The sequence below is a fragment of the Alexandromys fortis genome, unplaced genomic scaffold, assembly GCF_014885135.2.
Source record: "Alexandromys fortis isolate MF-2015 unplaced genomic scaffold, M_Fortis_MF-2015_v1.1 scaffold_1, whole genome shotgun sequence".
Taxonomy (NCBI): Eukaryota; Metazoa; Chordata; class Mammalia; order Rodentia; family Cricetidae; genus Alexandromys; species Alexandromys fortis.
The window spans coordinates 17,126,545-17,147,754 of NW_026067927.1; the positions used below are offsets into that span (position 1 = coordinate 17,126,545).

The following is a 21,210-nucleotide window of genomic DNA, read 5'->3' on the forward strand; positions in this document are numbered from 1 at the left end:
TTGTCATGGCCTGCCCTGCTCAGCCTACTGTCCCCAGCCATGAAGCCACTTCCTCTCCTCAGGGCACCACCCAAAGGAGTTTTTTATTAGCCAGATACTTGGGGGATTCTGTATATTTATATTACCTCCTTTTGTTCTACCAGGGCATGGTGGAGGAGGGGCAGAAGTTATGATGAACTTTAATAAAAACAAAATTAAAATGATTAAACCTTTCATATCCTTTAGAGATAATCTCTCTTCTGCTAGCTGGTCAAACCACAGCTTGCTGCTGCTGTTTTTCAATTTTTTCCCCTCCCCCCCTAAAGAAACAAACAGAAAAGGCTGCCTGGGGCTAGATTTTTGAAATAAATTAAATTTGTCCTCACACACGGCAGACAGGTGTGGTTTAAGCATTCTTTCCAGATACCCAGGACGGACGCCAGCATCCTTCTCTCCCAGGGTCTTCTAAAAGGAACCTTATAGAAGTGACTAGATTCCCCACTCCAAGAAAAGCCAAAAAAGCCAGATTCCCCCAAACCCCCAGTCTACATTTTTGATTAAGGAAGAGGCCAGAGAAAACAGCAGGGTACAGCACAAACTTCCCTGGTCTTATGTATTCTGAGGGAGCCTTCAGATCTGCCTGGGGTCTGGGCACATAGCCACCAGGAAAGAAATGGCTGCAGAATAAGATCAATCCTGCCTGCTGCAGGCGGCCTTGGCATGGAAGTCAGAGGTGGGTTTATCAGGTGTCCGGACATGATAACGACCTCTGGTCACACAGCCCTGGGGATGCTAAAAGGGTAAGGTGTTAAAGCGCTGGGGGCTTCTTCAGGGTTGCATTAGCATGAAAGGAAACACACAGGAAGCTTCAGATCCCAAGCCCTAAGACAGGGCTGCCCAAAGGTGGGCAGCTGGCGGAGGAGGTCTCAGTATATGGTAGCCAAGTGGTGTCCAGATTAGTCAGGACCTGTATTTGCACAGCAGCAGATGACCTAGCTTCAAGGCCAAAGACAGAAGTCTTCCCCAGCTTCGTGCTAAGGCAATAGAGGCCCTTCCTGGGCCCCTTATCTAGACAGCTTCCCAGTCTCCATCCCACTGGTCACCTAACATCGCGTATTTGTTCAGGTCTACCTCTTTCCCCGTGAAGAAGGACAGACCCAAGCTGTTTCTCTGCTTCCTGGCAGATTCTCCAGACTCCAAAGGGCATGGCCATCTAGAAGACAGTGCCAGCATTTGCAGGATGAAAGAGCTTGACCTCTGGGCTTGGCTCACATCTTCCCCAACCATGGGTTTCTATGAGAGGAATATGAAGATGTGGAGACTACGCCCTGCCTCAGCGTCACCGAGAAGCAGGATGGGAGAGTGGGCGAGTGGACAAGGAGGCTGGATGCCAGGCAGTCTAACGTGGAGAGGACGGAGGAGCTAGCACCGGCTCGCTGTGTAGCACAGGCGGGTGACAACTGTCTACAACGGTTTGTGATATATTTCACAATGAATTAGGAGAGTGTAAAAGTTCCCAGCACAGAGAAATTACTCATGCTTGAAGTATATAGAAATGCTTACAGGCCGCATTCCATCCTTACGTGCTGCACTTGGGGACCAGGTTAGCATGCCATGCTCCATGAACGCGAACAGTTACATCTCAGTTAGAAACACAATTCTGTGTTTCTTTTCTTCTTTTAAAATCTTCCTTCTTGTATCTAATGTATGCTTTTCATCTGGTTATCTCTTCAGTTCATTTCTGGCCTCCTAGGATGCTCCCTCTCTTTTAAAAAAAAAAAAAAAAACTCAGCCCCCGATTTTAATTTCGCTCTTTCTGGAGAACACGACGCAATAAGGTAAAATCCAGAGAAATGGCTTTCTGGATGGGTGGCACCTGCTGCCAAACCTGACGGACGACCTGAATCTGATCCCTAAAACCTACATGACAGAAAGAGAAAACCAACTCTCACAGGCTGTCCTATAATCTCCACATACCCCACCCACCAGGCATTCAATAACTTAATGTTTTTAAAAAAAACAAAAAAACAAAAACTTTCCAATGCCCACCTATGTGTGATGGGGGAGGGGGAGATCATTTGGATTTGGACTCTAATTCTTATGATCGGGTCATGGTTTGAGGGGTTCCTTAACATCTGCACGTGAAAAAAAGGCCTCTGCGCTATTTCCCTAAGCAGAGAGACACCTGCACTCCGTTTCTCCACTGGCCCCGCCAAGGTTGGGGACGAGGTTCAGATGGGATGTAATTAGCCCCAGAAATGGACACTCTAGACCTCTCCAAGGATGCAAACTTCTGTTTCTCTTTAAAACGACACCAGAGTAACAAAGGTGTGAGCTGCCGAGTCTGGAAGGAGGGTCAGTTCAGGAGGGACCTGGACACATGCCAGAGCGGCTGAGGAAGGCCACTGCTTCCCACGGCAGGTGCCAACATCAAAAGGTCCCTTCCATTGAAATCCAAGGACAGGACTCCCAGCTCTCAATCTAGTAAAGTAAAACAATACAAACAAACAAACAAACCTCTCCATGTTCACTTCAGGGACAAGTTTCAAATTTTCAAGTTCCCTAGACAGCCCTTTTCCAAAGCCGTGAGAGATACCTCAAGATAAAGTTTCATTTAAGTAATGCTTGGTACAACAACGTCCTATGGTTCTGTTACGGTGCCTATGTCTACGCTACGAACATCCACCTGGGTCTCCAGAATGTTTGGCTACTTAACCAGCAGTCTTCAACAATGACACAGTTCTGTGCCTCTCAGAGTGGGCCCACGGGCGGCCACCAGGACACTCAAGAGTACATCCTTTAAGAGGATGGTTTGGACGGTGTGATGAGGACCCAGCCAGGGACAGGCTAAGCTGTGATCCAGTGGGAAGTGGTGAGCTAACACAGAAGCCCGATGAACCCATGAAATATAAAGCGAGGAGGGAACAGATTCGATAGTAGGAAAGGATGAATGGGTGAGAAGGGCTGAATGGATGAGAACTTTTGCAACTTAGACTCCTGAAATCAAGACAAGTTCTGCAGAGAGAGGGGCTCTGGTGCCGGAGCACAGACAGGTCAGGTGAGGCAGGAAGCTGTGGACTCTGGACCCACCACCCAGGTGACCTTCCTGCTGATGTCATGCTCTCTCCAGAGGGACCCTTCCAGACCAGGAATCGGTGACAGCACTCAGGCAACCCTCTGCCCATGTCCACCTTCCAACAGACCAGGGCATTAGCATATTTTGCAGAGAGCCTGCAGAAAAGTTTAATTGCCCCTAATTACCTAGTTCAAGAAGGTTCCTGGATAATGGCTCTCAGAGTTCTGGCCTGGTCTTGACGTAATTTCCCTGACTCCAGCTCCATTATATCCCCACCTTACAGACGAGAGCCTCTCCAAGGTGCCTTTCCAGCAGACACTGGCACCCGGGGCCACCACTACACAAGGCTCTTGTGTAAAGAGTCCATGCTTCAGCTGAAACGGAGCTGGGATTGTGCGTGAGCGTGCATGTGCCTGCATGTGTGTGGGGCGACGGTGGGGGCTGGGGACTCCAGCATATACTCAGAGGAAGGACTGACACAAGGAATATGTAATCAGAAGCCGTCACAATTACAAATGTAAATGAGCAGGCAATTGGCACTGACCTTTGTAGATTGTTAGAGGACTAATTAAGGCAAATCAAGAACTCGGTTCCAACAGAAAAACAAGGCCACATACACCCTGAGAACTACTCTTGGCCCCAAGAGGTGGATGCAGAATACACCAGAGCCAGATGGGAACCAGACCACGGAAGGCTTTGTGCCGGCGACGAAAACTAAGTCCAGGAACAAAAAGCCAGTGGAGCAGTGGAGATGCTCTTGCCATGCTGCGAGGTGATTTGGCTGGGAATCTCAATGGGCATCACCAGCTTGAGCTCCTGCCCATGGGCATAATGCTGTTTGGTGCCACATAAACAGATCCCTCCCAGGAAGCTGCCAGCGACACCAAGTAATAAACTCTACTTAAACATGGGCCATTTGGAAAGGCACAAGGGAAAGGTTTCTTTGAAAACAGTGAGCTATATTTATATTTGATCCTGCGAGCCCAGATCTGCTCTGCAGACTCTGTTTCTGTTGATGCGCAGTGCCGACGGACCCTTTGCAGAAACCTCTTTCGAAACACACCTCAAAATTTACAATCTTTGTTCGGAAACTGCACTCAAAGTAGAAGAAGTCCTGTGGGTGCCATTCCTCCAGATGCTAGGACCTGCAGCCACCCAAATCTGTTTGCCCCTTTACCTTTGACATCTTGACTTCGGTACACTTCAGGCCTAGGCTTTCCCAAGCTCCATCAACAAAGACCCAGCAAAAAAGGAAACGAGAAAGCAGAGGCTTCATAAAAACAGAGCTTCAGATGTGAAGAGCTGGCTGCGATGCCTTTTAGCACTGTGAGAAAAATTATACTGAAATTGCATGCAATTTAGTTATTTTTACAAAAGCAAAAAAGACGCACTTCATGTTTAGAGGGCGGCCTCCCGCTGATTTTGAAAACAGAGCCAAATGAGAATGCTGGACTCGGTGTCTTGTTCTCTGAAGTCACAAGAGAGTCCAAACACACTCACTGGGACTTGGCTTAAAGACAAGAGCCACTAAGAAGCCAAAGAGAGCTTCAGTAAAAACTGACACAAAAACACTGCATCACCTAACAAGTTGCATTCACCTCCCCGACCCCAGAAAGTCACTACCCTGAAAGACTTCAGCTGTGCTCCCCAACTCAACAAAAAGCACATAAGTCACCCTTTGATAATCTGATTAAATTATAAGTGCATAAAGCTTGGAGATCTCTGTGTATATGAAAGAAAAAGTAGCTGAGGCAAGAGCGATGAGACGAGCCAGTAAGAGGAGGAGGGAGGACAAAAAAGAAAAGGCAACAGCAGAAACATAAAGGGCTTCATAGTCTCAGGAGTTAGGTCACTGATAAAATAAAATCAACCACAGCTTTACCTAGGAGCCAGAGGTACCTTTTTCATAAGCAAAGCAGGGATGGGATCCTTCGAGTGACACACCCACACGAGCTTTTCTAGGGCTTTTGGTCAGCCAAGGCAAGGCAGATAGCAGCAGGTGCCAGCCACTGAGAGCTCATGACAACAGCTCCTGCCTCCAGACAGGAGGGAAAGGACATGACCACAGCCCAGCCAAGCCAAGAGACCGACTACTTGGCCTTTGAGAGAAAAAACAAAACAAAACAAAACAAAACAAAACAAAACAAAAAAAATTCAAACTGACACACTGATTACTCCAGGTAGAAATTAAGAACTAAAATTTCTAAGGGAACAGGACATGGCTGTGCCTAGTAGAGGTTGCAGTGCTGGAGATCAAATTCAGGACCTTGTGCATATAACAGTGTGTTATATCCCAACACGTATGCATGGGGTGACATGGGTGAGCATGTGTTCTGCGATCTGGAGAGAGGGGGAGGGAAGGAGGGGGAGTGAGCTTTCATTTTGGACTGAGATTAGAAAGATTATAGCACACACAGGTGGGCTACACACCTACAGGCACCAAAGAGAAACAGAACCACCTGAGAAGCGGTGGCCCATCAACCTGTGCCCTGTGCAGGACCTGCATCATCTAACTCTGGCTCTGAGACCTCTTGTGGGCTATGCAGCCATCACGACAGTGTCAGTCTCAGAAGGGTTACAAAGGATGAAGGGAAATCTTCATCCTTTCTTGCATGTCTACTCCTTCTTGAACCAACAGGTTCTGGCCAGATGCCGGATGAGCCAGACAGGAAGACTTGGAAGGCGGATCATCTCTGGGGAGGAAGTCGGTCATGCATTCATTCCTACAGACGCTGTCAGTGAGGGAGACTCCCAACCACTATGGAAGAGGCCTGAGATGAGAACATTTGGGCCTGACAAAGGACAGGAGACGACTGCTCAAGCCTTTTGCATGCCGCTCTGCGGGACAAGGACCACAGGAGAGAAGACAGGCGTAAGAACGACAGAGTTGAACCAGACCACAGGATACCAGCGTCACAACCTCCAGGCAGGTGGACCAGCTAATGACCACCTGGCTCGCGGCTGGGGTAGGCAGGGACCTGAAAGGGGCTCACGGGCTTCCTAATGCTTCACGCGGCATGTGAAAGACACTTCTTGCTGGAGGGCCGTGTCTTGGTCTTTCTCTTAATGAGCACAGGACGGGAAGTGCTGACAAAGTCCGTGTTTACGGAGCTGAAGCTGACAATCTGAAATATCTCGGTTTCACTGGGCCTCGGACGTCCCTTTTCTTGAAGACGTCCTTTCAAGTTTTTAAGAGCGAGTCCCTGGGGAAGAGGGAGGCGATGTTTCAAGATGTGTTCTCTCTCCTGCCGGGATTTCTAAGACAGAGCCATGTTCCTGTCAATGTCAGCGCATTACCTAATAATCTGTCCCTTTGTAGTCAGCGGAGGATGAACTTCACGGGAGCACGTGTGTGGGAGGAAGCGGGCGGGGCGTGTGCGTGTGCATGCGTGTGTGTGTGTGTGTGTGTGTGTGTGTGTGTGTGGATGCTGGAGCAGCAGCATGACTAGAGGCCAAAGACAACACCAAAGGATTTTGAAATTCGGAAAGGAAGTCTAGCGCCCTGACACAAGCTGCTAGCATACTTGGGGCGGGGGAGGCTAGCACACAATAAGTAAAAGGAAGTGCAGAAGGTGCCGTGGGAGAAAGTCATTCCTGCGTGGCCAGCAGAAAGGAGAGTACTGCACTAGCAAGCAGGGGGCAGCCTGCTCCATTCTACAGACCCGAGTAAGATGGCGGCTGGATGTGATTTAGTTCGGGGCACCTCGCTAATAAAAAAAGAATTCTGAATGGAAAGAGAGAACTACTACAGGGTGAAAGAGACCTTGAAGCGAAGGTTGTGCACGGAAGGAAATCCTGCGACGTGACGGCACAGTGCATCATGGGGAGGGGGCCAGAGAAGGACCGCAGGGAGGCTAGGATAAAATGGTGGGACCGGGGATCCCACAGCCAGGAGACACATGATCTCAGGTCTCCAGGACAAGGGAGTGTCTACAAGTGCCCGTTCTCGCTGTTGCTCCCCAGAGTACACACCCACTGTGCGATGGGGTCAGACAAGATCAAGAGAGCAGCTACCTGGAAACACCTGGGAAGAGACGAGCCTTCCCAGGCCTGCAAGGGACAGACATTATCCTGGCCCCTGCTAATAGCACATCCCTGAACTGCTCACCATGGCAGGGGACACTTTTCATAGAGACGGGAAATATCAGCTATCCCAGCGGGAGAAAAGCCCTAAACGGAGGTCTGTGTGTCCTGTTATTGGGGACAGCCAAGGAGCCATGGGACGATCCCAATGGAGCTGAGGAGCCTGGGGCTTTGCGGGGGCTTAGTGGGATGGCTCCAAGAGGAAATGAAGCTGACGGAGAGAACTGAGCACGGAGCGCTTGGAGATTAGGAAATGCCTGCTCCGGCAGCGCTGGGTAAGCCATGAATTAATCATGACTACCTGGAAAAGCAGGGAAAACAAAAAGTTGTACAAGAAGGTAAATGAAATTATAAAACTCTACAAGGCTCAGCTGTGATTAATATTTATAGAGTTATAATAATGAAAATACTGAATATTAATATCACCCCCAATTATTATTTCATCCTAATAGAAGGGCGAGGGAGGAGAGGAGGGGGCCCATAGGGGGATGGGAGCACAATGAGAAGGACCTGGGGTGAGGGGTGGCGTCCGTTGGTCTATGTGTACAAAGTGGCATCCACCTGTGGAAGTGTAAGCACACATGGGGGGAATGTGAGGTGCGCTGTCCATCTGTGGTATATCAAGGTGGGGGGCAGGGATACATATAGGGAGAGTCTGTTGTTGTTTCCGGGGTATGTGCGAATACAGCACGTGTGTTGTGACTGTGTTTGAGTGCATGTGTTGTATGTTAGCAGCATGTGCGTGAGTGCGTATGGGCAAAAGTGGGTCCGGTATCCACCTGTTGGGGGCTGAGGGGCGCTCGTCTGCGTGAGGTCTGGGTAAGTTTTGTGTGCAGATGCACGGGTGGGCAGGCAGGAACGGGGTGGGAGATGCAGAGCAACGCACTGGGGAGTCTTGCAGCTCAGAATGCCAGGCAGTGTTCAAAATTCAAAATTCATCAAGAAATAGTAGGAGCATGCTGAGAAATAGAGATACGTAAAAAAGATCAACATCTAAAAGTTGAACCACTCTCCCAGTCTGGTGAATGGGGTGGGGGAAGGGTGTGGTATTTTTCCCCCTAAAGTTTATGTAATAACTTTCCACTTCTGAAAACTATTCAAATGCCTACTTGATTTACAGAATCAAAATCTACACTCAACAAAATCTGAATGGCTGGGAAGCTGCTGCAGGAGATGAGGGATTAGCAGCCTAAAAGCTCACATGTGGTCACTTCATCATAGGAAACAAAGAACAAAAACAAACAGACAAAACAACAACAACTCTACAAAACACTGAGTCCAAGAGGTGGTACCACTGAGACATCCAAGAAACTGCTGGAATATATGTGGCCAGGCCAGCGGGCTGAGTGAGGAGCAGAGGCATCCTGAGGAGCAAAGCACAAAGCACCGAGAACCATTGACATGCATCGACAAGGGTCAAGAGAAGCATCTTCCTCTTCTCGCCTAGAGAGAAACATCCTGGAAGTCAAAGAAAGGGAGCTTCCCGAGGGAGTGGGCAACACTTCAAACTCCACAGAAAAGAAGAGGAACCCCAGAAGGCCCTGGGCTCCCCACACAGGCTGGTTTAGTAACAAGAGTGAACAGGTGATAACATGTTGGGAACACACTAGAGATAAGCTACAAAGATTTTTTGTTGTTGTTGTTTCAAAACTCATTAGGATTTCATTAGAGAGTAGGACTGAGAGAGGCTCCATTTGACCGGTTTCTTCCTTTGCTTCTGAGACAGGGTCTCACCGTGTAGCCAAGGATGGCCTAGAACTTGTGAAGTTGCTGCCTCAGCCTCCCAGGTGCCGGGGTTACAAGCCTGTACCACCAGGCTTGCCTTGTTTGACTGTTTGAAAAGAAGCACGTGACTATCTTGTACTACCTACCACGTTAAGAGACAGGAGAGGACCTGTTAGGAATGAAAGTTACGTGGGAGAAGGAAAGAGAGACAAGAGTCTCCAGAGATGAGATGGCGGGAAGCCGAGAAACACAGCAAACTGCACAGGGCCACAATCTACAAGTAGCAATAAGCCCCGAGGCCTGGACCAGCAGGACAATATGAGTCATGTTCAAATACAGCCGTAACGGGTGCTGGTTTTAATGTTCTCGGCAGCTCAGTTCTGAAGCCCTGACTTAGGGGCCACGACGCTAGTCCTAGTACTTGGCAAGGCCAGTGTGCAGCAGTAACAGAATCCGGAATGATTCTGAGAGGAACTCAGGGGTTGGTGAGGAAGACTTGCCGTGGGACTGCTGCTGGACAAGACGTCTATGACTTCCCTGTGGTATGAACACAGGCCTAGCGAAAGGCAGTCCTTGATGAAAAAAAACACCAACCCATATTCCTCCCACCCAAAACACAACAGTAGGCTGAGGCACCGACGCCAGACACAGGAGCAGCCATGCTGGGGAGGCTCTCGCAGAAGCTCACCAAGTCCTCCCTCCCCTGTACACTGCCGCGTCTCACCTGGGTCAGTGGAGGGGCACCTGCGGATGGTGAAGATCTGGCCCAGGTCTTCGTCCTCCTCCGGAAGGCCCTTCTGCAGCCGCTGCAGCTTGCGCAGACTCTCGCTGCGCTGATGCTTCATGGAGCGCACGTGCTGGATGAGGTTGAGCTTGGCCTTGGTGGAGTAGTTGCACAGGACGCAGTGGTAATAGCAGCTCTCCCCCTCCACGCCGCTCTCGTGCTGCTGCAGGTGCTGCGGGGACAGAGGAGAGCAACACTCAAGGCACCTGGAGGCACAAGCCACTCCTGTACTGGCCACAGTGAGACAGGTGTGTCAGCTAGGGGCCATGGTAGGTCAGGTTAGCCGATGCTAGGCTCCTTGCACCGGCTGTTTTCAGTCCCCCCCCCCCCCCCCCCCCCCCCCCCCCCCCCCCCCCCCTCCCCTCCCCCCCCCCCAGCGCGCCCCCCCCCCCCCCCCCCCCCACCCCCCCCCCCCCGCGTCCTCGTCTCTGGAAGCGCTTCGAGGGTTAAATGACATGCTGAGGTATGTATACCTGTCTCTCCCACGTGGCCGGCCCCTCCCGGGGTAACTTTCCATGATGAGCCCTGCTAATGGTGCTCATCCACTTTTCTCAGCTGCACGCAATTATAAAAGGTTCGCCCTTTCACACTGCAGCGTGCACTGCTTCGTTCAGAGCAGAGGTGGGCAAACTGCGGCCTGAGAGCAAATCTGACCCGCTGTCTGTTCTCATCAGTAAAGTTTTATTAGTGCACTGCTAGGGCCACTGACAGACTACAATCTCTAGACCTTTTTTGAAGCCTCAGAGTTGAACAATAGTGACACAGATGAATGACCTGCAAAGACTAAAATATTATGATCTGGACCTTTACAGACAAAGCCTCCTCCTCCACGCCCCGCCCAACCTCCCTGCTTTTAGGACAGCTCGTGGTCAATCTGACAGCAAAGTTCCCTCCATCACTCATACAGAAACAAAGTACAGGTCTGGGCAGTTCCCTAATAAAAACAATTGTGGGATTTTTGTTGTTGTTGTTTTTTTTTTTTGTTGTTGTTGATGTTGTTGTTTTTGTTTTTGGGTTCTTTTTTGTATCTAAAATGACGGAGCTAAGAATGCAGCCCAGTTGGTAGATGGGTGCTTGCCCAGCATGTATGAAACTGTGAGATCAGAATTTAAAAGTGCAAAGGAGGTAGGGGTAGGGAGGGTCAGAAGTTCAAGGTCAACCTTGGCTACATAGTGGGCAAAGTAGGCTACATAAGGTTATCTGAAAAAAAAATTAATTAAAATTTTTCTAGCTGGGCATGGTGGTACATACCTATAATCCTAGCACCTGGTGGTTGAAAAACAGGACGATCATTAGTTCAAGGCCCGCCTAGTCTAAATAGTAAGCTCAGGTCTCAAAACTAAAACAAAACCAAGGTCATCTAGTTCATCACTGGTCAGTTGCACTGGTCCCAATGATGCTTTGTTTGACAGATACCACATCAATTCCAGAACATGGAAGCCCAAGAGCCAACAGAAAGCAGAACACAGGCAGCTTAAAGCGTGGGCAAAAGAACAGCAGGTGCCAGAGAAACAGTTCACAGAGGCCAGACTTCTGCGCCTGTGTGACTTAAAGGTCACCCAAGAGCAAAAGTCACCAAGTTCTTGACCTCTTGTGAGAAACGGATGGCTATTAACAGGGATTTGATTTGCTCTTTGCATAAAAAAAAAGACATCTCTCATAGTCCAAAGGACTATTCTGACAGTCCCCGTTCACTGTACATGAAGCTGGGCAAACAGTCCAGAGAGCTTAAGTGGCTGACCCAAGTAACTCACAGGCAAAGAAACCGCTAGAGCCCATCTTGTCCCCTCTCCACTGTACAGCCAGCATCACCGGGGATGAAGGAGTAGAGGTGATTTGAAGGCCTCACATGCTCATGTGACTGGGGGCCCTTCCTCTTGCTCCGCCTTCCCACCTTCAACTCTGGTCACCAGGGCCTGGCCGGAGGAGCTTGAACAAACACACAGCAAATGTCTTGGGATGGTTCTGTGGCAAAAGTCTGCCTCCTGACTCCAGAGGGCTTGTGCAACGCCCATGCCTTGACAGTGGTTTCTGATCTTGTAGGGACGGGAAGGGACACCTTCTTGTCCAGCTAGTAAGGCAAGGCACAGCAAAGCCAGAGCCCTCAGAACACCATGTGCTTCCTGAGACTGCAAATGACAGAGCGCGAGCACACCCTATCTGATGACACCGTCCTAGCGCTCACGTGGTCACACGTGCACATCTTACGTCCACCGAAAGGATGAGGGAAATCCAAAAGGTTTGCACATAACCAGATGGAGAAATAGGAATATACCAATGAGGTACTATGGCAAATTCACTCGAGAGGCTGGTGGCCCTCCACCACGAGAACTAACTGAGGCTCTGCAAAGAACCCGTGCCAACCTGCAGGAGCAAATGCAGAGGGCTTCACGGGCACCAAGTTGAGAACAGGTCCACGGTTTGACCCCCATCCCATTCTCAAAAAAAAAAAAAAAAAAAAAAAGGGAAAGTCAACCCTTTCCAATGCAGCACTTGGAACAAAATGCAGCCCCTGCAAGTAACAGCTGCCCAGAGCAACTCCACAGCCAGGAGCCAGGAGAACCTGCATGAGAAGCACAGAAGTACAACTAATAAAAATCTTCTGCAGATAAATTGTGTGGGTTTTTTTCCGCATTGTTTATCTTCAGGGTATACAACAAGACAATGTCTAGTGGGGTCCACACCCCCAAGGAGGAGGAAGATCTGGAGAGGTCATTCTCTCCAATTTCTTCTCTGGGCCTTGCAAAAGCTAAATCTCCCAGGGGGATGGATCTTCCCGGGAATGGGGTGTGGCCTGGGAGTGGGAGCTGGGGACACAGAAACTGCTCCCCTGGGTCAGAGACTAACCAAATAATACTTGTTAAAGAGACCATTAAAACTGAGGGACTAAAAGCTAAGAGAGAAAACGGCCAGGGCCCAGAGTGTCCCATTCCATAAGAGGTATTGATGGCATCACCAACTAGCAAGATCTGTAAAAGTCCCAACTCCTAAACCCGCATGGTTTCCCCCATGGAAGAGGACTTCCTTCCAGGAATGCATTGAGTTTGAAGCAAAGCACCTGAACATAGAGGTGAGGGTGCTATTCCAGATGGCTGGGGCTTCTAGTCTCTGAGCCAGAAGAGAAGACTAAGACCTAGGAAGAGTTGGACAGGAACTGAGATGTCGAACTGTCTTTTGTTCTCCAATCTGGGGGCTCTTGGATGGCCAGGCCACATAAATTCTGCACTGAGATAAACATCACGCTGGGAGTTCTTGCTTTTAAAAAGTGGGGGGGGGGGGCGGGGGGGATAAATTTTAAAACCATCCTGCTCACAAGATAGCCGTGGTAAGGTGCAACCTGCAGAACTGCCACCAATTCTTTTGTCGGCCATTGGAGAGCCATTCTGGAAAGGAAACGGCCACCCATCACAAATCATAGAGGAAAGAATAAAAGGAAACAAGAAGACCTGAGCCACAGTCCCCTCTACTAATAATAGTACAGGGCGCAAGCAAGTGAGCATAAGGGTGGACACACGCATGCGCGCACACACACACACACTCACACACACACACACACACACTCACATTCTCATTCTACTTCCAAATGTCCACTTTCCCATGTACAACATGGGGTTCCTGGCGCTTACCTGCATGTGACAACCCTGTCCTTATTCCTTGTTACTGGAGTCAACAAGGACCCAAGGCCTGTAGCAGACTCTTGATTTCTGCCTGAGCGCTAAACACCTCCAGTAACTGCCTGGCCGTGAGTGTGTCAACCCCCTTGGCCCAGCTGTTCAGATTCCTGCTTCCTCACAGGGGGGCACTGCCTCTCGCCAGAGTCCCACCCTGGGAACCTGCCTAATGCCAGACGGCAGGAGCGGGTGGGGCCGGCGGAGACAGAAGAGGACTCCGCGGGGCAAGTCAGGCCGCCAAGGACATGCCTTCCCAGCAGAAGAGCAGAGATGTTTTCATTTGGAGAAGGAGGGAGAATAATTTGTTCCTGACCCAGCTAATTAGAATACCCTCAATTGGGATCACAATGTATTTAATTAAATTCACTGTAATATATGAGGAATCCACCAAGGCACAAATCCCACTGGTGCACTCAGTAACAGAGCAGCTACCTCTTTCAGCCTCCTTGCTCTCCTAGCCAGGCAGGAAATTTCTCTCCCACGCCAATCCTGAATTCCCCGACGGACGCTTCGTCTCTATCACGGAGTTCTCCCAATGGGGAGGAGGAACCCAAGTTCTGTTGTACTTCTTTCCATTCCCCTGCCTCCGTGTTCATCGTCCCTCCGTGCCCTTCTCTGTCAGGGCACAAGTACGGTGTGCACAAAACAAAGCCTCAGCTTCGGCGGTGGTGAGTGCGGTGCCTGGCCCCCTGGGACTCACAGAAAGACGGCTGTGGAGCCCAGTTGTTGGGGTTTGTTTGGGGTTTGAGTAACCCCAAGTATCTACAACACATGAGCCTACACAGGCAGAAACACAGTGCACCACACCAGGGCCTTCACAACCGAGAATTCAGGCGACGACAGCAATGATGCAGAGGCTATGACAGGTGCCAGGGGACAGGATCCCGTCAAGTCTAATGTCACTGTATGACTATGCCACCCAGACTCTGAAGTCCAGCACATCCCAGAGAAACAGCACAGACAGCAAAGGGCTACTAAAGAAGGGTGACCAACGAGAAAATAAAAAACAACAACAACAATAAAAATAATAATTATAATAATAGTCACACAGCTAAATGGCAAACAGTGGAACCCAGGTCTATCCAAACTTTCTGGGCCTAGTCGTCCTCTGTCTGCAGCTCTGAATGCCAGGAAGGTGGTCCTTTTGTTCTCCAAGCCCAAGCCCTGTTTGTTAGGAAACTGTCTACAGGAGCTACCATGAGACCAAACCCCTGTCCTATCAATGGGTGAAAGGGTGGGTGGGTAGACGGACGAATGTTAACCCAAAGAAATGAATGATGGACGGGTAGGTGGGAGGACGGACGGCAAACTACATGGGTGAATGCAAAGGACTGGCAGGGAGGCTTACAGCGGAAGACTTCTACGAGGGAAGAGGTTACCCAGCTTGACCCATACTCAGAAGCAGAAAAGGTCTCTATCTCTGAGGTCTCTAAATGACCACCGAGCAGCAATGGAAGACCAGCTATGGAAGACCAGCTGGCCATCACGGCGAGCCACCGGGAATGGGAGTGGTACATGCCAGGCAGTTGGCATCCTATGCCGAGCATAAAGGGGGTGGCTCAGTCACTGGTCAGAGTGGCATTCCTGTGTCTCCACCAGATCATGGTTTCTTGCTCTCTCTTTGTCTCTCTCTGCTCTAAAACACTCATCCCAGCTGTGTGGAACATGGTATGCCTCATTGGGAGACACCTGAGGTCCCACACCTCTTTCCATGGTTTCCCTTTCTGACTTGGGTCAAGGCGGAGAGTCCTCCCCACAGTGAGATGCTTTTGACAAGGAGCCTGGCAATGGAATGTGAGTGCAGAACTCCAGTTAGTATTTTAAGAAGGAAGGGAGAACGAGAGACCAGGCTGTGCGGCTGTGGGAGTCTATCCATTAATATGTTGTGCGAGCTCACCCCGGCCAAATATGGAAAGCCAAAGAGGGCTCGTTAGGAAATAATTCATCATGGGAAAAAAAATGTGCTCCTGTTACTTCTTTCTCAGGAAAATGAACCAACTTCTGTCAGAGAACATTGATTTCTATAAATCTGGAGAGGCCCCAGCTACCATCTCCTCCTCAGCAAAAGGAAACTTCTAACATCTGGTTCTTCATGCATGGGATGTGAAATATTGATCCGGTTCGGTCACGGCTGCCACTTTAAAGAAAAAATGGGCAGAACACATTCACACATTCACACGCCCGTGCGTGTGCAGGCACGCACAAACACACACTCAGAGTACACACGATTCACAACAGGCAGGCCGTTGGGAGTAGCACCTGTTATTACCAACACGCCCACACAGACCCTCTCGCCACACTTCAGGGTACATGGTGTGTAACTGTGTTTTGAGAGTAAGAGAAAAATGGCAATGCTCTCTAGTGAGGGAGACAGCTTCTAGGCATCCATCCCAGTGAACCAGCTAAGCGAGGGACCACCACACAGCTCTTGCTCAGTGAAAGAACAATCCCCATGGGGGATGTCCTGGTTGACTCCAGTCACCTGCTGGGTCCTGGAGGGCACCTTTAGTAAAGATGTGTGTGTTGGACCTCTCTCCATCCACGAAGATGGAAGAGAGGGCTCTAAGGAACAGCCCCCTGGGGTTACATACTAAGGGCCTCAGGTTCTTGGGGGCCAGGGTACAGTAGTGAAACCTCACCAGCAAATATGATGGGAAGGGGCTGGGAAGATGAGGAGGATCCTGAGTTAGCCTGCAAATTCCCCAACATGGAAAGAGGAAGCCAAGATGGGTGCACTGGCGCCCTGGGAGGCTCAGAGCACCCGACTCCTGTCCAGCACTGAGAGGGTCACGTGACCGTCCTCGCATCAGCAGGCACAGGACAGAATTCCAAGTGCATGCCGTGGGCAACGCGGAGCTGATCTGAAAGACCTTTCTCCAAGAGGCTCCCCAAAGCCCAGGCTTTCACCTTGAGCGCCTATAAAAAGAATCTCTTTCAGATGCACTGCATCCAGGGGCGAGGGCAGTTAATTTTTTTTTAATCAGTGAGGTTGAGTTGGTTTCAGACTGAATGTCACATTTCCGGCATGATGCGTGAAAGGTCAACCTAAATATATACATATTTTCTGTTTAATCTTAGCTTTTCATCCACTGGTGCCCTCGTCCTTGGCACATGCTAATTTAGCCCCATTTCACCATAGGAGCCCTGCAGACACCGTAAGATATGATTTATAAGAAAAGAAAAAAAAAAAACAAAAGGAAGTAAAAATGGTTCCGAGATCAATCGTTTGGGTGGCTCTGCCCTATTTTCCGGTTTCTAGGCCAGGCTCCTCACATCCCAGAACGAGTCACCGGGGCGCCCCCTCTCTGCCTCCCAACTCCAGGATCTGGGCTGAGGTTCCCGACTCTGTCTCCTACGTGAGCACTACTTGGTCCCTAAATCTCAGTATTGGCAGCCTTGTGCCAGACGCCAAAGCCTAAGAGGAAAAGAACTACCGAGATCTGAAACCCTGTGCGGACTGTCGGCCTGTGCTTGGACTCTTTCTGGGGAAAGACTACAAACATGGATGTCTGGGTGAGGTCGGTGCCTTAGCACGCTGTGAGGAAATTTCCCTGTGAGGAAAATTCTCACCACCCTTCAGAAAAGGCCCATGGCCCCAGGCCCGGGAACTCAAAATCTTCACCGGGACAGCATTCTGACAGCTGTGCCCTTCTCTGTTCACTGAGATGGTTGCCTGCCTTGGTGTTACTCTCCAGCCCTCACAGATAGAAGCTGTCACACAAAAACAAGGATGATGATAGGTTCCGCTCCTCATCAATCCACCGCCAACAATGCTGGCCCAGGACGCACCATGGCTGAACACTGGCCCAGCACTAGACCCTCGCTGTGAGTCCATTGGCTACACTAAGGGTCAAGTCACACCTCCTACCAGGCCTCCATCTCCTCAGTACCAGAACTCTCTTATCCCTCGGCTGGGAGGACTTGACAGTGTGGTGTGCATAAAATGTTTATTCGCTATACCTGATATGCAGTCAGCTTTCCTTATCATTAAGGCTACTATCATTTGGGATGCTTTTCAAATTAGTTCATCTCTGGGGTTAAGAACGGAAAAAGCTCATTTAACATTTCCTTCAGTATAACCAACCCCACACCTTCCCGGGTCCTAAAGGGGAGGCCAGTGTCAACAGAACAGAAACTGTAATAGACAGAATTTGTGCTGGGAGATCCTGAACACGTGTGCATCCGCCTGCCTCCTCATAAAAAGATGCTCCGTGTCTACTGGAAGTAATTTACCTAGATGCCCTGCAGCTCGGGTAGGCAGTCCACGCACCTTGCCACAAAACGATGTGTTTCCCCACCCCTTTGGTCTACTGGGACGCTGACAGAATGACAATCAGGGGCCACGTTCTTAATCAAGCCTGTCAACGCCCCAGGTGAGGACAGGGAGAAAGTGATGGATAATGTGTCTGGGAGACACTTCCCTCGTCCGTCCCCAAGTACACTCTGACGAGTTTGCTTATCTGCATCGCCAACTCCGTGAGAATCCACATGGCGGGGAGGGGGGCTGTTCGGTGGCCCAAATAGGTGTCGCCACTTCGTCTGTAAAACGGAGATATTCACACTTGCCGCGCCTCCACAGAAGCCATTTACAGAACCACGGTGAGAAGCCATGAGTGGAACCCTTTGGGAACGGGGAAGGACTGTCTATCTGGTACTGCCACGATCATCAGACTGTGAACCCAGATCCTGCCTCGTCATATCTGGCAGGTGGGCGCCACACCACAGGCCCAGATGTCTGTGATGCAACGAGTGTTGTGGCTCAGTGGCTCTCCAGCTTGGCCGCCATTGGGAGCACCTGCAGGGCAGGCGTGGCTGTCATTCCTAATCAGGTCCCTTACAGTGCCTTCTAATTCAGCAGGAATTTATAATCTTCTGGAGTGTGTGTGTGTGTGTGTGTGTGTGTGTGTGTGTGTGTGTGTGTGCATGCGCTGGGGCTGAGGCTATGGCTTGGACAGCAATCACAGAGAAAAGAAACCCGGCTAGGAAACAGAGACAATCTCACAGGAGGCAGGAAAACTTCAAGGCTTCCTTCCAACCTCTGCACTTGCCGTTTTCCTAGAGAGCATTTCGGATTCCCACAAGGGATTATCCGAGAAATCACCCAAGACCTGCACACAACAGTTCGCCTCTTTGATGGACAACTTCACTGGGAAGTAGCTGCCCGCTACTGGTCTACTTCGGATACTTCATAAAAGTCACAATGGGCTCTGCTCATCTTCCTCTTGCTTTCGGCACCTGTAGTCGGAACGTCCTGGGGCTGTGGAAGGGAGTGTGGCTGGTGAGGGCTAAGTGAAAGGGGTTGCTTTTCTTTCCTCCTCTGCTCGGCATCCTGCTAGGTCCACCTGCCCAGGTGCTCTCTGGAACTGAGTCCACAGTAACTCTCAACCAAATAGGAAAAACAGGAAAACGGTCTAGAAGATTCCTCCCATACTCTCCAACTTTCCAGTTGCTGTTGCATAGAGTATGAATTTGGTACTGCAAACTCAGGGTCGCTTTCCGAACACCCAGATCCTTGCTGCCAGGTGCACGGATACAGAATCACTGACTCCTTCATGAGGGGGTGATTTTTTTTTTTTTGATTTAATTTCTCCCTTGAAAGGAAAAAATGGGACCGGGACAGAAAGAAACTAACAGATTTGGTAGGAATCCTCCAGTCCGCTGTTGACAGCCCACCTTCTTCTCCTCGAAGACTACAGGTTTTGCCGAAGGCTGAAGGGAAAGGGAAGGGGGACAAGGGAGCAACAAGGCAAAGAAAACTTATTTGGAGGAAATAGAGCTTAGTGGCCGCCAAGAGACGGAGACACGGCCATCCGCGGGCTAGATGCCCACGCGAGAGGGACCGTTTCATGAACCATGACATGGCTGGTTTCTCCGTCCTGCTTTCTGCTCCCCAACCCCCATAAATAACCCAGACAAACACCATGTTCACCGAGCACCCCCCCCCACCTTTAGTCTCATTAAAAGCCGATACCGCTGGCCTCAAGATGGAGAGCTCAGCATGGATTTTACCGAACGTTAAATCAACCAGCGAGCGCAGCCAGCAAACTCTGTGGCACTTTAACTTTAAATAATGCAATAATTATTGAATTTCCTTTTTATAACTGAAGTGCTGGAATGTAAACAATGGGGCTGTAATTGCAGGAAGGGGGGATCAATAGAGGCAATCGTTTTCAGCCATGTTAATTGTAAATACAATTGCTCCAAGATGTCAGCCTTGTTCTTGTTGCTTCCAGAATCATCCTAACGGATGACAGAGTCCAACTTTCCCATTACAGCTGTTCGTTCCTTTAAGAGGTTCTCAATCAGGTCTGATCAATCTGTCAAGATAATGCATGGAGTAAGTAAGACTCTTCCAAACACAGGCTCCCAATCAATAGCCGGGACCAGCCTAATGAGGTGGGGCTAAGGCCCGGAGGGAGGTAGTGGGCCCCCAGCTTGTGCCTAGGTTTGGCAGCCCAGCTTCCTAGCATGGTCCTGATAAACAGACCAGCCCTTAATGAGGACATTAGCTATGCATGCTTCAGCAAGCAGCAAGGCACCCGTCCCTTGGGACAGACGGACAGAAAGCAAAATAGATTAACAGAAAACAATATGGTGCCAAATTAGGTCTAACTGAAGACTTTTCCCTCCTTCTCCCGCTTCCCTTAATTGTCCAGCAGAGTGGAGGGCATTGATTAATCACTTCACTGGGCATGGGCTCAAAGACGGGGCTATCTCCTGGTCAAGGGGAATCTCTGGGAGTCCTCCCTTGACTGTGCTGTCCCTCGTTTCCTCAGCAGTGTGTACAGGTCACAAGGGACCTCTCACGGAGGGACCTGGGTACCGTTCAGTAGGAACGCAAGGCAAGACTGAACCCTGCAGTGTGACTACCACCCGTTGAGGCTGAGACCCAGCTTTGGTGTTTGTTCACAAGGGCTGCTTGCTCCTAGGGATAAAGAGGCGAGAAGCTGGGAGTGTTGAAAGCCATGGCTTGGGGCCCGGCATCACACAAAGTGCATGGACACTGGAGGAGCCTGAACTTTCACAAAGATGAGGAGGAGGGTGACTCGGGGTCTGAAGCGGCCCCTGCCCCTCTTTAGTCCTGCTCCAGTCCTTGAGAAGGAGCCATTAAAGGGAGGTCCCACCAGGAACCCAGCCATTTCCTTGCCCAAGGATGCTTAGCTTTTGGCAAACATTACCCAAGAACGGCCATGGACTGCCAGCATCAACACTTCTAGGAAACCTTGGACTTGGAGACTCTTAGGCTCTGTCCAAGTCAGCAGAAATTCTAAAGGTGGGACCTGGATGCATGGGTTTCAGCCAAGCCTTCCAGCTGACTCTTGTGAAGTTTGTCTGGTGCCCACTGTCTTAGATGGTGGGTCAGGGAAGGTGGGCTTCCAATACAGAGAGGACCTTCTGTGTGTTTGTGTGGTGGCCAGCTGACTGCCCGTTAGAAACTGTTCAGTGCCCAAGATCCATCTGAAAGGGTATATGTGCACTGAGATTTGGCTCAGGGTAAAAAACTATGCAGGCTAGCCCACAGCCTGCTACAAAATTCAAAGTCCCTGAGGAAAAAACAAAACAAAACCAAAAAAAAAAATATGCACTATCCTATATCAAAAGTTTCCATTCATGAAATGAAGATCACGAAATTGGTCATACTACTGAATTCCAAGTGTTGACAGACTCATCTTCTGACTGAAAACAATGCACAGGGTCTTTTGAAGGGAGTCTGGGCGTACATAGATGTAAAGAAGTATTCCTCTGGAATGGCCAGACCTGTGCCCTTTACAGAGGTCCAGCAGCCTCTCCTTTGAGATCGGCAGTCCTCCTCTCCGCGCCCCCTCATCACCCCCCCCCCCCGAACAGCAGCTCTCGAGCTGGGTCCAGGTCCTATCTTTCTGTTCTCTCCT

General features: G+C 50.0%; 1 protein-coding gene across 4 annotated transcripts in view; it reads right to left on the reverse strand.

The window, feature by feature from the left end:
• Zfhx3 (zinc finger homeobox 3) overlaps positions 1 to 21,210 on the reverse strand; it is a 241,178-nt gene that overhangs the window by 85,101 nt on the left and 134,867 nt on the right. For all 4 annotated transcript variants that reach the window (XM_050143759.1, XM_050143762.1, XM_050143758.1 and 1 more), the window contains one exon: positions 9,588 to 9,819. In XM_050143759.1, the coding sequence (XP_049999716.1) occupies positions 9,588 to 9,819 (232 nt within the window). The remainder of the gene's footprint in view (positions 1 to 9,587; positions 9,820 to 21,210) is intronic.